General features: G+C 41.0%; 2 protein-coding genes across 2 annotated transcripts in view; both read left to right on the top strand.

Annotated features, from left to right (window-relative positions):
• The first annotated feature begins 2,207 nt into the window (after positions 1-2,207).
• The window catches only part of LOC130085684 (serine/threonine-protein kinase PAK 6), a 120,979-nt gene continuing 105,784 nt past the window's right edge, over positions 2,208-17,402 (top strand). The window contains exon 1 of the mRNA XM_056251593.1: positions 2,208-2,229. The gene's annotated coding sequence lies outside the window, so the exon portion shown is untranslated. The remainder of the gene's footprint in view (positions 2,230-17,402) is intronic.
• ppp1r14d (protein phosphatase 1 regulatory inhibitor subunit 14D) lies at positions 2,446-16,474 on the top strand. The gene is made up of 4 exons (XM_056251610.1): positions 2,446-2,922; positions 14,355-14,435; positions 15,413-15,445; positions 16,197-16,474. Exons 1-4 carry the CDS (start codon positions 2,749-2,751, stop codon positions 16,263-16,265), a joined length of 357 nt encoding a protein of 118 aa, XP_056107585.1. The 5' UTR covers positions 2,446-2,748; the 3' UTR covers positions 16,266-16,474.

The raw sequence follows: 17,402 nt of genomic DNA on the forward strand, positions 1-17,402 counted from the left end.
GCTCAATAATTCAGAGTTTGTAACAGACGGCACATCGTCAGGAGAAGCAGCGAAGCTGCACTTGATTGATATGCCATGACAAAACAAAAGGGAAAAGAGGCAGTCATTGTTTTTATCGAAATCGGATCTTTGGAATAGCTGAAGCTCGCCTATTGTCCGGCCCGGTGTACACTTTGACATGGGAATACACCCCAGAAGTCTGTTTGGACAGCTTGAAGCAATGTACGATGCGCTGCGGGAATCATAAATGTGATTCTCGCATATCAAGTTTTGCTCTGTCCAAACCACTACAGACTGTTGCATTGCTGTGTCTCCTCATTCATCATTCATCAAGGTGCGGCCATTTAGTTTCAGGCCTTATCAGTCACACGCCTGATAATGGCAACTATAAAAGACATGGTTGATTTCAAATGCATGTTTGAGGCTTTCTGACAGGGGAACATATAGATAATCTGCGCTGGTGGACACAAGTGACTGCGCAGTGTAACCGAGGCCAGCTAGTAAGAGCTGTGTGGGTAAACATCACTCCCGGCAAGTTAAAATAAGTTAAACTTTTAAAAACTGTGTCTCTAGGCCGTCTCACATTTTTAACAGCAAAAACGTGTTCTGTGTGAACCGGCCCTGGATCCATCAGGGGTTCTCCCAAAGAAAAACAAACACAGAGACCGTTATCTACACAATTTCTGACATCTGCAGCTCCACAGTTATCTCTTGATATGAGATTAATCGTTTTATAATTGTAATATCCTGGAAATACTGTATGCAACCTGCCTGCACTTCAATTCATAACAAGTGTTTCATCAGCCTTACGGGAAAATTATCTCAGTAGTGGTAAATGGAAACTTTATGATCTGGCAAACGTGACAACTGACATATCAGCTGGTAAGAGAGGATAATTTTAAAATATATGGCTCTTTGCTGATCCCCATTTAATCAAAATGGGACAAAGTCACATCCATTACCCTCCATTTCCTTCTGGCACAGGATATCACAGTATAAGCTCCATTACCTCTGATAATGGAGCAAAGTGCCTGAGCAAAAGAAGTGTGCTCCAATAGTATATATACATATACACAAACAAATTCCCCAGAAATATCCCAGAACACCCATGGAATCGCATAGCAACACCCTGCCAAACACTCAGAACACCTTGGCGACAGCTTAGCAACCCCCTAGCAACCACCAAAACAGCTTAGCAACCCCCTAGCGGTCACCCAGAACGCCCTAGAAATCACACAGCAACACAATAACAGCCATTTAGAATATCATAGCAAAGTTTCTAACAATGCCCTAACAACCACAGAAAACACCCTAGCAACCACATAGCAACGCCCTGACAACCATTCAGAACACCGTAGCAACAGAACAGCTTGGCAACCTCAAGCAACCACCCAGAACTCTCCAGAAACCACATAGCAAAACACTAACAGCCACTCAGAAAACCTTAACAACCTTATACCAATGTCCGAATCAACCGCAAAGAAACACCCTGGCAACCATTCACAATTGAGTTTTGCACTGATAAACACATCTCGTGTATTCTTTAAAAAGTAGTTAAGTGATTGTTTTTATTTATTTGAAAATGTATTTATTTATTTTAAATGTAATTATTTATTTTCTAAAATCTATTTTTTTTACAGCATAGCAACCCCCTAGCAACCACTCAGAACAACCAAGCAACAGCTTAGCAACCCGGAACTCCCTAGAAACCACTAGCAACACACTTACATCCGCTCAGAACATCTTAGAAACTTCATATCAATAACAACCACCCAGTGTTTTGAACTGGCAAACAGAACTCATATTTATCTATTACGTAAAAGCATACAGTTAGTAAAATAAAGTGTGCAACCTATTTATTTATATAGTTTAAAATGTTTTTTTGGAAAATGCATCTGCTAAATGAATAAAAATTTTTTTTTTAATTACGTAATCTATTGCATATGAATTACAATAATAGCAACAAGTGCTTTAAAACAAGTGTTTTGACCTCTGACACTGATCTTGCATGTTATCAGTCCTGAGTTGAACTATGTTCCTCCTTAACACACACATGAACACACAACGACAACACGTCTTCATTTCAAGCCTATAAAAGCAGCAGACAGTGAGTGCAGGAGGGGTGGAGCGAGAGAGAGAGAAAGAGAGAGAAAGAGAGAGGGGGAGGTAAGAGGTAAGGAGAGAGAGAGAGAGAGGGAGAGAGAGAGGGAGGGAGAGAGAGCGAGAGAGGTAGGGGAGAGAGTGAGAGAGAGAGAGAGAGAGAGAGAGAGAGAGAGAGAGAGAGAGAGAGAGAGAGAGAGAGAGAGAGAGAGAGAGAGAGAGCGAGAGAGAGAGAGCGAGAGAGAGGTAGGCGAGGGAGTGAGAGAGAGAGCGAGAGAGGTAGGGGAGGGAGTGAGAGAAAGAGATAGGGAGAGAGAGAGAGAGAGAGAGAGAGGTAGGGGAGGGAGTGAGAGAGAGATAGGGAGAGAGAGAGAGGCAGTGTTAGTAGAGCTCAGACAGAAGACAGGAGCTGAAGGAGGCTGTTGGACAGAAACACGATCATGAGTCAGAAACACACTGCAGTATAGAGAGTCAGAGGAGCAAACGAAAGCAGGACTGTGACTGAAGGACCCTGTGTTTGAGTCTGTGAGACAGAGAGAGAGAGAGAGAGAGAGAGAGAGAGAGAGAGACAGACAGAGACAGACAGAGAGAGAGAGAGAGACAGTCGCCTCTTGGACTTCTCCCCGTCCTCGTGAGGTTGTGGCAGGCATGGCGTCGGAGCCGGGCACCCAGTCCAGAGTGATGTTTCAGACCAAAGAGGAGGAGCCTGCCCAACGCAAACTTGGCAAACTAACGGTCAAATACAACCGCAAAGACCTCCAGAGGCGACTGGACATCGAGGAGTGGATCGATGGGCAACTGCACCTGCTGTACGACTGCGAGGTAAGACAGATCCAGAGAGACAGCATTACAGCACGTTCCCTGTGATCAGACTCAAGTTAATAATGCACCAAAACATACAGCAAGACGGTGATGATTCTGAGCAGATGATTCTTCTTAAACAGATTTAAATGAGTCAATAGTTGTCATCCTCTTTAGGAGGAACAACTGAGAGAAGTTTTCCTAGAAGGAAATACACCATAGTATGTTTTATCTGTTCGATTTCTGAGAGAAATGTACTATTATTTGTCATCAGTAGGAACATTGTTATCATTTATATATCCAAGCGGGATTTGAACAGGTGTCTGTAGTGTCAACCGCCAGCGTACCTCTTAGGACAAGAGAGTGAGGTTTACACTCTCCCCCCTAGACCTAGACTCACTCCCACCCGGGTCACGGCACCAAATATAACCTCTCCGTTCCTAATCGCCTCTCTCCGTGTGTGATTTGAACTAGCATAGGAGAAGTGAGGTTTCAAGAGATCAGGGGAGTGAGGTTTTAAAAGATCAGGCGAGTGAGGTTTACACTCTCCCCCCTAAACCTCACTCCCATCCGGGTCACGACACCAAATATAACCTCTCCGTTCCTAAATGCCTCTCTCTGTGTGTGATTTAAACCAGCATAGGAGAAGTGAGGTTTCAAAAGATCAGGGGAGTGAGGTTTACACTCTCCCCCCCTAAACCTCACTCCCATCCGGGTCACGGCACCAAATATAACCTCTCCGTTCCTAATCGCCTCTCTCTGTGTGTGATTTGAACCAGCATAGGAGAAGTGAGGTTTCAAGAGATCAGGGGAGTGAGGTTTACACTCTACCCCCTAAACCTCACTCCCATCCAGGTCACGGCACCAAATATAACCTCTCCTTTCCTAATCATCTCTCTCCGTGTGTGATTTGAACTAGGGGAGTAAGGTTTACACTCTACCCCCTAAACCTCACTCCCATCCAGGTCACGGCACCAAATATAACCTCTCCGTTCCTAATCATCTCTCTCCGTGTGTGATTTGAACTAGCATAGGTGAAGTGAGCTTTCAAGAGATCAGAGGGAGTGAGGCTTACACTCTCCCCCCTAAACCTCACTCCCATCGGGGTCACGGCACCAAATATAACCTCTCCGTTCCTAATCGCCTCTCTCTGTGTGTGATTTGAACCAGCATAGGAGAAGTGAGGTTTCAAGAGATCAGGGGAGTGAGGTTTACACTCTACCCCCTAAACCTCACTCCCATCCGGGTCACAGCACCAAATATAACCTCTTCGTTCCTAATCGCCTCTCTCTGTGTGTGATTTGAACCAGCATAGGAGAAGTGAGGTTTCAAGAGATCAGGAGAGTGAGGTTTACACTCTACCCCCTAAACCTCACTCCCATCCGGGTCACGGCACCAAATATAACCTCTCCGTTCCTAATCGCCTCTCTCTGTGTGTGATTTGAACCAGTGTCTCTGGTATAGAAGGAGTGAGGAGATCAGGGGAGTGAGGTTTACCCACACAGCTCTTACTAGCTTGCCTTCGTTACACTCTCCCCCTTAAACCTCACTCCCATCCGGGTCACGGCACCAAATATAACCTCTCCGATCCTACTCATCTCTCTCCATGTGGGATTTGAACCAGCGTCTCCAGATTAGGAGGGGGGTGCACTAACAAGGACACTAAAGACCGCAGTCCGTTTAGTGTCAATAGGTTGGTTTCACGTGACGTCACGCTGCTGCATCGCGAGAGCGCGAAAATTCAGATGGAGGGCAGGAAGTGAAATAGCTGAGGATCTGCCATCAATGTTTTGTTTAGTTTATGGCGGCTCCAATCGTTCTAATCGAGAAAAGGGCAAGGGTTTTTATGGAGTACCAAAGATTGTCATTCATAAAGGTGAGTGTGGCGAAGGAAGGCCGAGGGGCGTGCCGTGAGAGAACGGCGCGAGGCCGGTGGTGCGATTGCTAATGAGCAACACCTGGGTAGCACACCGGTCTCGCATATCTCACGGAGGAGCGGAAGCATAAAGGAGGAGCGACGACGTTGATGATCGAGAGAGGAACAGGCCTGTATTTTAGTTGTGTTTTGTTTTTGTATCTGTATTTTACTTTAGCCAGCAGTCGTCCGCGAGGGGCTGCTGGCGGTATTTTGGTATGCTTGTTTTATTTTAAATAAAGTATATTTTGATTGTTCGCCGGTTTCCGCCTCCTTCTACCCTGAACATTGCTACAGTGAGAAATGTAAAAAGCTCACAGAACAACGCCGTAAAAAGTGGATTTTTAACATAACGTTACGTCTGCGGTTTGGGAGTAGCAGAGTCTGTTAATGCCGTGTCTCTGCAGCGATGGTATGTTAGCTAGCCAACGTGTTTTTTTGTGTCTGTGTTTATATAGCATTAGGTTGTCGTTCAGGGGGAATGGGACATTAAATGATCAAATTAGACTCAATACGGACTCTCCGCAACGGTTTCCTCCATAGACGTATTCTCCATGTTTACTTCCTGCCCTCCATCTGAAATCGCCCTGCCTTCCCGCGTCATCATAATCACGTGACTGAAACCCAGCTATTGCCAGCGTACCTCTTAAGGACAAGGGAGTGAGGTTTACACTCACCCCCCTAAACCAAAACTCATCCCATCCGGGTCACGGCATCAATTGTAACCCCTCCGGTCCAACTCACCCCCCTCAGTGCGGGATTCAAACCGGCATCTCCGGCATTGGGAGGTGGGTGTCCTAACAAGTGTGCTAAAGACCGCAGTCTCTAGAGTCTAGTCTCTACTATGTGACTAATATGTATAAGACTACTAAAAAGGGTACTGTCTACATAGAGTAAACTTCAGGAACTATCATCCTAAACATAAAAAAGACTAGACACTTTACAGATCAAATAACATAATGTTTGCACAAAGTAATTTACATACAAGACAAGTGCCTCACAGACCTTCCAAGCGCATTCCTGGTAGTTTTAACAAACTGAGGGGCGAATGAAAACGACAGCACGTCACAGACTCACAGATGCCGCTCATGTAGGTTAAGTTGTACTGAACCCAGAACATTACTTAAAGCACACAGAGATCAGACTCTAATCAGTATCTCCACTGATGTCATGATTCGCTGGTGATGACGAGTTTTGAACATCTGTGAACGCGCAACATCTGCCACGTTACATCAGAGAGTGTGTATCCGCGCTGTGCATCCCCTGTCACCATGGAAACAGGACTCCGGTTGGTTGAGCTGGAGGCAGAGCAGCATTGATGAGATGTGTGTGATCATGATGTGACAGTGACATTTACTCAAATGCGCTGAGGACACGGTGGCATTAGAGGAGAAGGTGATGATAGGCTATTTGAACAGATCAAGCTGTTTTTTCCAGCATTCCTCTCACATGTGCCGAATATAACCCTGCAGCTAAATATAACCACTGTCAGGTGATCTAATGCCGATCTCGGCACGGACACGCAACAAACACCTGAATTCTGCAATCATTTACCAAACCCTTCGGCAGTTTTTGCATGCACCCTGATGGTTGCGGTTGGACTGTTAAGGCACGTTCTACGTCACTAAGAATGATAACTACCACACCAATGCATGATAACTCTCTGTTTATTTTAAGTGCACTGCAGTTTTGTCATCTGCTGTTTTAAATGCTCAAGCTCTTTAAAGCAGGATGGATTCTGATTGGCTGTCAATGTCAAAGTATCGTTCCTCAGCTGGACATTTTTCAAATGTGCAAACTGAGATTTCTGGTCAGATAAACACATCTTTGTCTAATAATAGAGACAACAGGAGAAAAGTAGGACTCATTTACATTCATGCATTTGGCAGACGCTTTTATCCAAAGTGAATTGCATTGCATTCAAGGTACACGTGATCAGTTCATGCATTCCCGGGGAATCGAACCCGTGCTCTAGTATTTGAGCTGCAGGAATAACCCTCTTCCTGGAGTAATGGAGGTGTTTTACTCAATGCACTGGAGAGGTTTGAACCGAAAGCCTTTCACTTTCCATCACTAGTCTACACCACCCTGATAACATGATAATCTGCACCATGTGGTTTTGTGATATGATATCTTGCACATGACAGCAGGCCGTACACCGGGGTATAGCTTTCTTACATTATACCAGAAAAATACATCGCTCAAGCAATACAGCATGATGACAGTAAGGGAATGCATGAACTGAACAAAATGTATAGATTGAATGCAGTGTAAATTGCATCTGTCAAATGCATAAATGTAAATGTATCAAGGAACTATTACTAATTCCTCATTGCTTCAGTATAAAAAATGTAAGAATTCAGTGGCATTTTTACCCTTATGAGAGTATATTTCTTATGTAATCGCACTGTTTGTCTTGCAATTGCATCAAATACCTCAAATAAACCAATTAGTTTAAAGAAATATGAACAATTATGTCTGAAATGAAAACAAATAAACAAACACAAGATATCAGTCTGCTATTATATATGTTAAAAACGTCACTGTGTTTGATTGTTCAGCTCTCTGCTGTTTAATATCACTGTAGATTTTAATGTAATCGCTGTTTCAGGTTTTAGAGTTGTTGGAGAGTTGATCACATTCAGTGTTTTATTACTTTTTCATCAACATCCACTGCATGTTAGTTCCATCCCAGAATGTTCTGTCAAAGTTATGAACAAACATTCTTCCAGTAACATTAATATAATGTTCATTCAACATTATCTGGTCTTTAATAATGTTCTCAAAACGGCAGCATAAAAAAAACAGTATTTCATTCATGGAAAGTTTTTTTTCTAGTTTGACATTTGTCTAACATTTTTTTAAAAATGTTGCTACTTGTTTGAGAATGTTCAGAGAACCTTCAAAAGTAACGTTCTCATAATGTTTGCACAATGATAAAACGGATACAAACGCTTCTTAAACATTTAAAAACCAGGTGAATGTTAACAGAAAAACGTTTTCATTACTGGTTAGCTGGGACATTGAACAACACTCGCCTCTGGAAGGTGACTCCTCTACCACTAACGCATCACCAGACAGAACTAGAATAGATGAGAGTAAATCAGATGTTAGATAACAGATTAAAAGAAATGATTTCAGCTGCCACGTTATAAATATGCGGGTCGCTGGTGTCACTCGCCGGTCCTGGTTAATGTCTGACCCGGTTACTATTAAACTCAAGGACATGTGGGACATGCAAGCATTCAGCGCTGGAGATCTTTCAGCATGGTGTGTGTGTGTGTAAGAGAGGAAGTGTTGAGTGTAGTGGCAGATGTCCAGCATTTCTTCAGTGTGTGTGTGTGTGTGTGTGTTTACTCTACTGCAGCCGTCAGATGACACACTGACTGATTGCTGACAAACACACATGTACAGAAGCACTGGTTTTTATCTTTATTTTCTGGGGATTTAAATGGAGCAGGCTTTGAGGGGAAGGGGGGGCGTCTGCTGTGTCCCAAATACATGATAAAGCAGCTGCATTTAAAAAGCACACTTTCATGTTTTCTGTGCATCTCACTGATATAATCTACACTGCAGATGAGCTTAAGGTCAAGTCAAGTCAAGTCAAGTCATCTTCATTTATAAAGCGCTTTTAACAATGGATTGTTTCAAAGCAGCTTCACAGAGATAAACATATAATTTAAGGTAACAGATTGTTTTGGCGTTATAGCGGTTCTTGAATAATGTTAAAGGCAAGGTCGATAGGTCCAAAAGGGTAACACTTTACTTGAAGGGGTGTGCATAAGACTAACATGACACCTTCATAATCATGACATGACACATGTTATGAATATGAAGGAAGTTTTATGCATGTTTGTGACAACTGTCATTAAGTGTCTTTCGCTCAATAATGACATTTTGAATGCAAATATGACATTGTCTGAGATGTCTTTGTTATTACACCTTGACATAAACCAATACATCATAACCTGTCAGTGTCTTTGTCATGACAACTTGACATTACTAAGACAACACAACCTGTCATAAACATGACATAGCAGATTAATGATCAAACTTAAGAAAGCACTTAGCTTTATTGGTTAACATTACATTAAACTGTCAGGTGGTTGGTTTTGACATTGGCTGTCATGAGGCATTATAACTGTTTAATGACAAATTCAATTTGTACCACTGTAGTTGAGGTCACGAAAAATATTCATGACACAGTTATAATGGCCTTATGACAGCCAAAGTCAAAACCAACTACATGACAGTTTAACTTAATTTAATGTCAAGTTGTCATGACAAAGACACTGACAGGTTATGATGTTATGGTTTATGTCAAGGTGTCATAACAAAGACATCTCAGACAATGTCATATTTGCATTCAAAATGTCATTATTGAGCGAAAGACACTTAATGACAGTTGTCATAATAAACATGCATAAACCCTACTTCATATTCATGACATATGTCATGTCATGGTTATGAAGGTGTCATGTCAGTCTTATGCACACCCCTTCAAGTAAAGTGTTACCTTTTTTGTATGCAAATGATGCGAAATCTAATTAAATATGTAGTAATATGCATTCATTTCCAGAGCTGAAATCTGAACATTGAAGAAACCCAGGATCAAAATTCTTTCATTTTGTTGACATATAAAGGTTTTTCTGGATTTCTCTTTTTTTATCACATACATGCAGAGGCCATGGGATTCATTGAGTCACAAATTCATTGTTTTTAGGAATATGAACAAACCTTCAGAATATAGATATGAATAAAACTGTAAAGTTGAAGTGGAGATTTCCGACTCAAACTCACTACCTGTAAAGATTTGAATTGTAATAGAAATCTAGACAAAATAAACGCTATTTTGGATGTTTTCTTTCCACTATTCTGAAACAATAATACATTCTGAGAAGTTTGACCAGTGCGTGGAAAAACAATTGCCTATCTTGCCTATCATTAATAAATGTATAGTGGATCATTATATCACATCAGTGTTTTGCTTATATTAAGGCAGCAGATCGTTCTGTGAGAGCTTGAGAAGGTCCAGCTGGCTGTGGTTTGGGAGTGCCGGTACGTTTGTCCATGTTTTGGTGATGATGGTGAATATTTCATGGCCCGGAGGAAGGGTTTCACTCTGGAGGTTCTCTGACGCTTCCGCGTGGAAGCCTGTAACTCCGCCCACTGTGTCAACCGCTGCATTATTCATGAGCATCTCAAATTTATGCGTGAACTCACTGGAGCCTGCAGTTACTCTGCCCAAACTTGACTTTAAATCATGTTTTGGGGTTTTATTAACATGATATAGATGAGTATTAGTATAGAACTATTTTAAAAGATGCATGAGTGGTTGTCAGGGGGTTGCTAGAGTGTTGCTAGGTGGTTGCTAGGTGAAAAGACAGGATAAATGAACCAGTCATTTTCTCACTCAAGTGTTTGTATTTGCTTTGTGAACTTTCTTCTTTTTCAGAACACAAAAGGAGAAATGTAAAAGTTGCATGGAATTATTTTATAATGCACTTGCATTTAAGCATGAAGAAGTGCACCATTTACTGCCATTTTATGGACAAGCACAAACATGATTTCTGCTTTTTGTCTTCTGAGAATAATAATTAATAAACGATGCCTTTAATACTTAGTGCTAGAGATTTGATCTTATCATTAGTAGCACCGGAGTAGTAAAGCTAATTGAAGTAACTGTGATAATTTGGCAAATAATTTGGCAGTTCTTAAAATTTCTGTAATCACAAAATTATGAAACCATCCCTTCAGGTTATAAAATATAAACACTAATAATAGGCTTAGCTACCATAGAGAATCAGTGTAAGACTAAATCACATTTTGGAAAAAGGATTGATGATATTGACTCATTTAAATGTTTTTAAACTGAAGTAAGTGGAATTGTTTTGTTTTTTTGTACGGATCTTGGTCGCTCATATTCTCCGGAGTCAAAGATCCAGCAGTGTTTCAGGAGAATATTTCCACATTATGTGAAGGTGGTGTGTAGTATTCATTTGTGTCCCTCGTGTTTTGATGCTCTGAGCGGCAGGAAACCCGGGAAGGAAGATCAGATTAACGGATCCACATTAGGGAATCAGCAGCTCGACATCCCGGGAAATCTCATTAAAAACACAACAAACATGCTAACGCTAGCAGAGAGCAAAACACTCACTCCTTCCCTGTGACTTTAGAGGAATAATTCACCTTTGTGTTGATCCAAACCGGCATGAATGTCTGAATGTTCACGCTGCTCTTCTATATAATGAAAGCAGACAGAGATCAGCAGCTGTTAAAGACAAAATGACCATAGAATTCATGAGGATAAACTTCGAAAAACAAAAGTAATACTGCTTAGAATAACATGGGGTTGAGTAAATTAAGACCGAATGCTATTTCAGTATTTGACAACCATTAAAGTGTGTATATATATATACAATTTTTAATTTTAATTTTAGCAAGTCTAATAATATTTCTATTTATCTTTAGTTTATTTTTATTTCATGTTTAGTTTTAGACATAGTAGGCAACCTATTTTATTTCAATTAGTTGTCAATGCAACCTTACCTTTGTTTTTAAGTTTGATTTTATTTCAGCTTTATTATTAAATGTATTAATGTATGTATTCGTACTTTGAAAGATTTTTAGGTTTCAGTAATCTGCTTTTATCGTTTTCTAAAAAGAATTATTATATTTTTCTTTCTTTTTTGTTTTAGTCATTTTAGTACTTCAACTTATTTGCTGTATTCATTTCAGATGTGTTCATATTTTAAATGTGCCTTTAGTTTAAGTATGTCATTTGTGCTTTTGTCTTTTTTTTAACAAAAATACTTCTATTTGTCTTTAACTCATGTTTTAGTAATTTTAGTTCTTCGACTTAATTTATTTAAATTAGTTGTAAACATTACTATTTTGTTTAAGTTTTTTAAGTTTCATTTTATTAAATGTGCTTTTAGTTCAAGTATTAGTCATTTGTTCTTTTGTCATGTTTATTCGTTTTTTTTATTAAATATTTCTATTTAGCTTTCATTTATTTTTATTTCCATTTTAATTTGTAATTTTAATATTTCAATTTATTTTATTTTTGTTATCTGTAAATTAAACATTTAAAATGTTCATTTAAGTGTTTTAGATTTTTCATTTAATATTTGTATATATTTTCAGCTTTAAGTTATTTTAGATAGTTTTAGATTTAGTCAACAATAACAACACTGACTCCCGTACCTTCAGAATGTTCAGTTTATTGCCATTATAAACAACATGCAACTACAGTATTGTTATGTTTGAATAAATTACAGGAATAATATCCTAATAGCAACAGCAGCTCGTTAGAACGGTCCCGCGGGGTCATTAGCATTAGCCTGCTAGCACAGCACTTCCTGTAGTAGCGTTCCTGTAATATTGATGTGTGCAGCGGTTGGTAATGCGTGTCACTCTCGGGGTCGTCGTTGCTCTTCTCTCTCTGATTAGAGATGCTTTTAAGAGCGGATGCCATTAAAGTCTCCAGCAGAGATGTGATGCAACAAACACTTCGAGTTAAACCTCAAGGCTCAGTCTCACTGCTCAAGTGTAAGATGGTAAAGCATAATGAATCATTTATATGAACACGGTGGATTTTCTGTAATCTAGCCGTAAGCGTTAATGAAATTTAATGCCCATGAGAGCCTAACTCTTTCTCATAATCAGATTTTCTTATAAATTATAATAGCGTGACTCTTCAGTTGGACACATTAAATCTGAGCTCAGGTGGTTTGTAAAGTTAGTTTGATGACATCCGCAGTATCTCTGGACCAGTCACTTTCATAATTAAAGGATTAACTCCAGAATTAAAATTTCCTGATAATTTACTTACCCACACGTTATCCAAGATGTTCATCTTTCTTTCTTAAATCGAAAGGATATTAAGGTGTTTGAGGAAAACATTCCAGGATTTTTCTCCATAGTGACTACAATGGGGTCCAAATGTGAGTTTCAGTGCAGCTTCAACGTCTCGACACGATCCCAGCCGAGGTGTAAGAGTCTCATCTAGACAAACCAGCGGACATTTTATAAAAACATTAAACATTTATATACGTTTTTTAACCACAAATGCTCGTCTAGCACGTCTACGACTTCGAAAAGTCACGCGTGACGTGGGCGGAAGTACAGTCAACGTGCGAAGACTAAACGCCATTTACAAAGAAATTAAATAAATAAAAGGTAAAACAATGATGTCGGACGATTTTGAAGTTGGAGGAGAAAATAAGCCCTATCCTACATTTCTGGTACACGGAAAACGCTGAATATCAACGATGAGACTTTTGTGAGACTTTTGAGCATTTGTGGTTAAAAATATAAACGTTAATTTTGTTTAGAAAATGGCCGCTGGTTTGGTTATAATGGTGCGTTCACGTGCTATGGAAAATATGATATTTTCCACTTGTGAACTGGTATTTACCAGTGTGTTGCGTTCAAGTGCTTTTGTTGTCGTAATGTGGTAAAAAGATGGAGATCCAGACCGGTTATTTAGCTAAAACTATTTTAGATTGCTAAGTCATCTGCTACAGCAAGAAAATGATTTATCAAAACTCAAACGTAAATAATATATGCTCTATATTTTCTAGATCATGAATAGTATATATTTTTACCATTCACAACTCTTGCGTTGCTGTCCGCCATTTTGAAAAGGTCAAAGGTAATCTCATCTCGGCAACTCCGTGCATCAAAATATTCTACGAGTTGCCCAGTGGAAAATACCACATGAGGGGGTGTTCATGTGCATTTTCCATGTCGGCTTTTGGTATTTACCATAATTACCATAGCACGTGAACGCACCATAAGACTCTTATTCCTCGGCTGGGATCGTTTGGACTGTTGGACCCTATTGAAGCCACTATATGGAGAATTTCTTTTCGACTGAAGAAAGAAAGACATGCACATCTTGAATGACGTGGTGGAGAGTAAATTATCCGGAAATTTAATTCTGAAGTGAACTACTTCTTTAAAAACTGATTTGTTTTGCCATTTGAAACCAAATAGAGGTCTCTGCAGACGGTATTAGGAGTTACCAGATCAGGGGGCGAGGCCATAAACAGAGGGGCGTTTTCAACCGCGTTACCTGATTTGCCCACGTCACAGTGTGGGTAGGCCTTAGGGGGAGTAGGAGGTCTCTGCGGAACAAAAGTGGGTGTTTCTAAATTTGTGGGTGTTTTAACACTGGTGGGTGTTTATAAATCATGCAATGAAAATGATGCCCTTCTCCCGACCCCACCCCTGAGGCCTACACACACTTTGACGTGGGCAAATCAGGTAACGCGGTTGAAAACGCCCCTCTGTTTATGGCCTCGCCCCCTGATCTGGTAACTCCTTACCGTCTGCAGAGACCTCTATTTGCAGAGACCTCTATTTGCTTAGGGGTGGGGTCGGGAGAAGGGCATCATTTTCATTCCATGATTTATAAACACCCACCAGTGTGAAAACACCCACAAATTTAGAAACACCCACTTTTGTTCCGCAGAGACCTCCTATTCTTTGAAACAGCAGAAGCAGTAATGAGTGTGTGATTGTCTGTGTGCAGGAGGAAGAGATCCCTGAGCTGGAGATCGACATCGATGAACTTCTGGAGCTGACGGATGAAGACCAGAGATCTAGACTGCATGTACGTTCAGATTCACCTTCAAAATAAAGCTTCTTCACTGGCATCGATGCTTCCATGAAGACCTGGTGCTCTTCGCGTGTCGAAATTAATTTTTTTATTTCAATGAAATTTTAGTTTGATTTTGTTTTTTATTTAATATTTTGTATTTTTAGGGGATTTTTATGGTAGTATATTATATTAACGCTATATTTATACTCCATTTATTCACTTTTTTGAGCATAGACCAAAAATACAATTTCCAATTTAAACTCTCTTAAATTTTCAATGTTTAGAGCACTGACTAAAGTTTGATCTCTTTTCAAACACAGCGCTTGGATGATTATTGCTGAAGTGAAAAAAGTTTTAAAAAGTGAATTTTAAAAAAGTTACTGAATTTTACGTTTATTGTTTTTAATATATATTTTCAAAAACATGTTTTATTCTAAAACTGTGGGAAAATCAAAGCCATAAATCTGAACTAGTTGTGTTCAAAATTTGAGCTTGATAACTCAAAAAAATGAGCTTTCTGTCAGATTGTGTTCGGCTGCAGTACCAAAAGTTTCCACTAGATAAAATTTGTCTCCCGTTAATTTCCAATGCGCTCATTTTTGACCGCGAGCAGAACAAGTGTAATTATTTTTTTAAGGACCTTTTAACCTGTTTGAATCATGTCCATGATTTTTTTTTTTTGTGTGTGTGTGTGTGTGTGTGTGTGTTCACATAGAAAGTATCAAAACCTTTAAGTTTCGCACCATTCCAATGAAGAAAAAAATTATAAAAAAACAAACAAATCCGAAGAGCACCAGATGCACGGAATCTTTCCATTCCACGGAATATTCTTTATATTGAAAACATGTTCTTTTAAATGTTCTTTTAAAAACTGTTAATTGAAAAGGTTATTTAAGCTTTAGTTTTGAGAGTGTAGCAGAAAACTAATAACTAAAAACGAATAAGTCCATCAATATGCATCAACAGATATTGCTCTTCTGTTTTAACAGGAGCTTTTGCAGGAATGTGGAAAGCCAAAAGAGGTAAGACCAACTCTGCAAACAGCTTTTCTTATGCACTTCCACTTATTAACCAATTATTCATGCTATATTTCTATAGCACTTTACATGAGAAGCAGCTTCACAGTGATAAACATTATTCATGTTGCATTTTAAGTTCTTTAAGGAACAAATACTATTTAAGTACAATAGTAGCATTATTCAGCTCTATTCAGCTTTGGAAGCCACATAAGGAAAAAAATCATGCTTTGGTAAATCATAATGGTATAATGACATCATTTCAACTTTTTATCTCATAATTTCAACTTTTTATGTCATAAATATGACTTAGTGTTCTTAATTTCGACTTTTTATCTGAAAATTTCGACTTGTGTAAAATATGACTTAGTATGTCATAATTGGGGCTGTCTCATAATTTTTACTTGTCATAATTTTGGCTTTATAGGTCACTATTTCGACTTTATCTCAAAATCTCGACTTGTCAAATATTACTTAGTATGTCATATTTTTTCCCTTATTGTCACATAATTACTTAATCTGATAAATATGATTTAGTATGTCATAATTGTGACTTTTCATCTCATACATATGACTTGGTATGACATAATTTGGATTTATTATGTCCTAATCTAAGAAATTAGATAGCAATTTAATATCGTTCAATATAGACAAAAATTCCAGATAAAATCAGATTAGCAGAAAAAGAAAGTAAAAATGCAACTGTAATATATATAGACTGTAATCTACATGACCACAGATGGTTTTAACTCCACAGGACTTTATCAATGGGCTGCTCTATCGGATGAAGGGACTTCGTAAGATGTCAGGATCTCTGAAGAAATAGTATTAGGTCAAAGTCTGGATTTTTCCTGATGAAGTGAAACGCCCCGCCCTGGCTCCGCCCTCAACAGCCCCGGCTCCACCCTCGACACACCTGGCTCCACCCTCGAGACCTAGGCTCCACCCAAGACACTCCTGGCTCCATCCTCGACACCCCTGGCTCCGCCCTCAACAGCCCTGGCTCCATCCTCGACACCCTGGCTCCGCCCTCATCAGCCCGGCTCCACCCTTGACACACCTGGCTCCACCCTCGAGACCTAGGCTCCACCCAAGACACCCGTTTCCATCCTCGACACCCCTGGCTCCGCCCTCAACAGCCCTGGCTCCATCCTCGACACCCTGGCTCCGCCCTCAACAGCCCTGGCTCCATCCTCGACACCCTGGCTCCGCCCTCATCAGCCCGGCTCCACCCTTGACACACCTGGCTCCACCCTCGAGACCTAGGCTCCACCCAAGACACCCCTGTTTCCATCCTCGACACCCCTGGCTCCGCCCTCAACAGCCCTGGCTCCATCCTCGACACCCTGGCTCCGCCCTCATCAGCCCGGCTCCACCCTCGACACACCTGGCTCCATCCTCGAGACCCAGGCTCCACCCAAGACACCCCTGGCTCCATCCTTGACATCCCTGGCTCCGCCCTCAACAGCCCTGGCTCCACCCTTGACACCCTGGCTCCACCCTCAACACCCTGGCTCCGCCCTCATCAGCCCGGCTCCACCCAAGACACCCCTGGCTCCATCCTTGACATCCCTGGCTCCGCCCTCAACAGCCCTGGCTCCACCCTTGACACCCTGGCTCCGCCCTCAACAGCCCGGCTCCGCCCTCAACAGCCCCGGCTCCACCCTCATCACCCTGGCTCCGCCCTCAACAGTCCCGGCTCCACCCTCCTCACCCTGGCCCCGCCCTCAACAGCCCCGGCTCCACCCTTGTCACCCTAGCTCCGCCCTCAACAGCCCCGGCTCCACCCTCGTCACCCTGGCTCCGCCCTCAACAGCCCCGGCTCCACCCTCGTCACCCTGTCTCCGCCCTCAACAGCCCCGGCTCCACCCTCTACACCCCTGGCTCCGCCTTCAACACCCCCACCCCGCTCCTGAAAGCTACGCCCTCAAGAGTTATCCCGCCCACAATTCTCCCAGTATGT

Source organism: Rhinichthys klamathensis, unplaced genomic scaffold (assembly GCF_029890125.1).
Source record: "Rhinichthys klamathensis goyatoka isolate OS25496 unplaced genomic scaffold, OSU_Roscu_1.1 h1tg000085l_1, whole genome shotgun sequence".
Taxonomy (NCBI): Eukaryota; Metazoa; Chordata; class Actinopteri; order Cypriniformes; family Leuciscidae; genus Rhinichthys; species Rhinichthys klamathensis.

Excerpts from the sequence above, each read along its gene's own strand:
- ppp1r14d (XM_056251610.1), top strand. The coding sequence starts at position 2,749 with ATGGCGTCGGAGCCGGGCACCCAGTCCAGAGTGATGTTTCAGACCAAA. Across the intron at positions 14,436-15,412 it reads ACCAGAGATCTAGACTGCAT|GAGCTTTTGCAGGAATGTGG; the intron begins GTACGTTCAGAT and ends CTGTTTTAACAG. Across the intron at positions 15,446-16,196 it reads AATGTGGAAAGCCAAAAGAG|GACTTTATCAATGGGCTGCT; the intron begins GTAAGACCAACT and ends TTAACTCCACAG.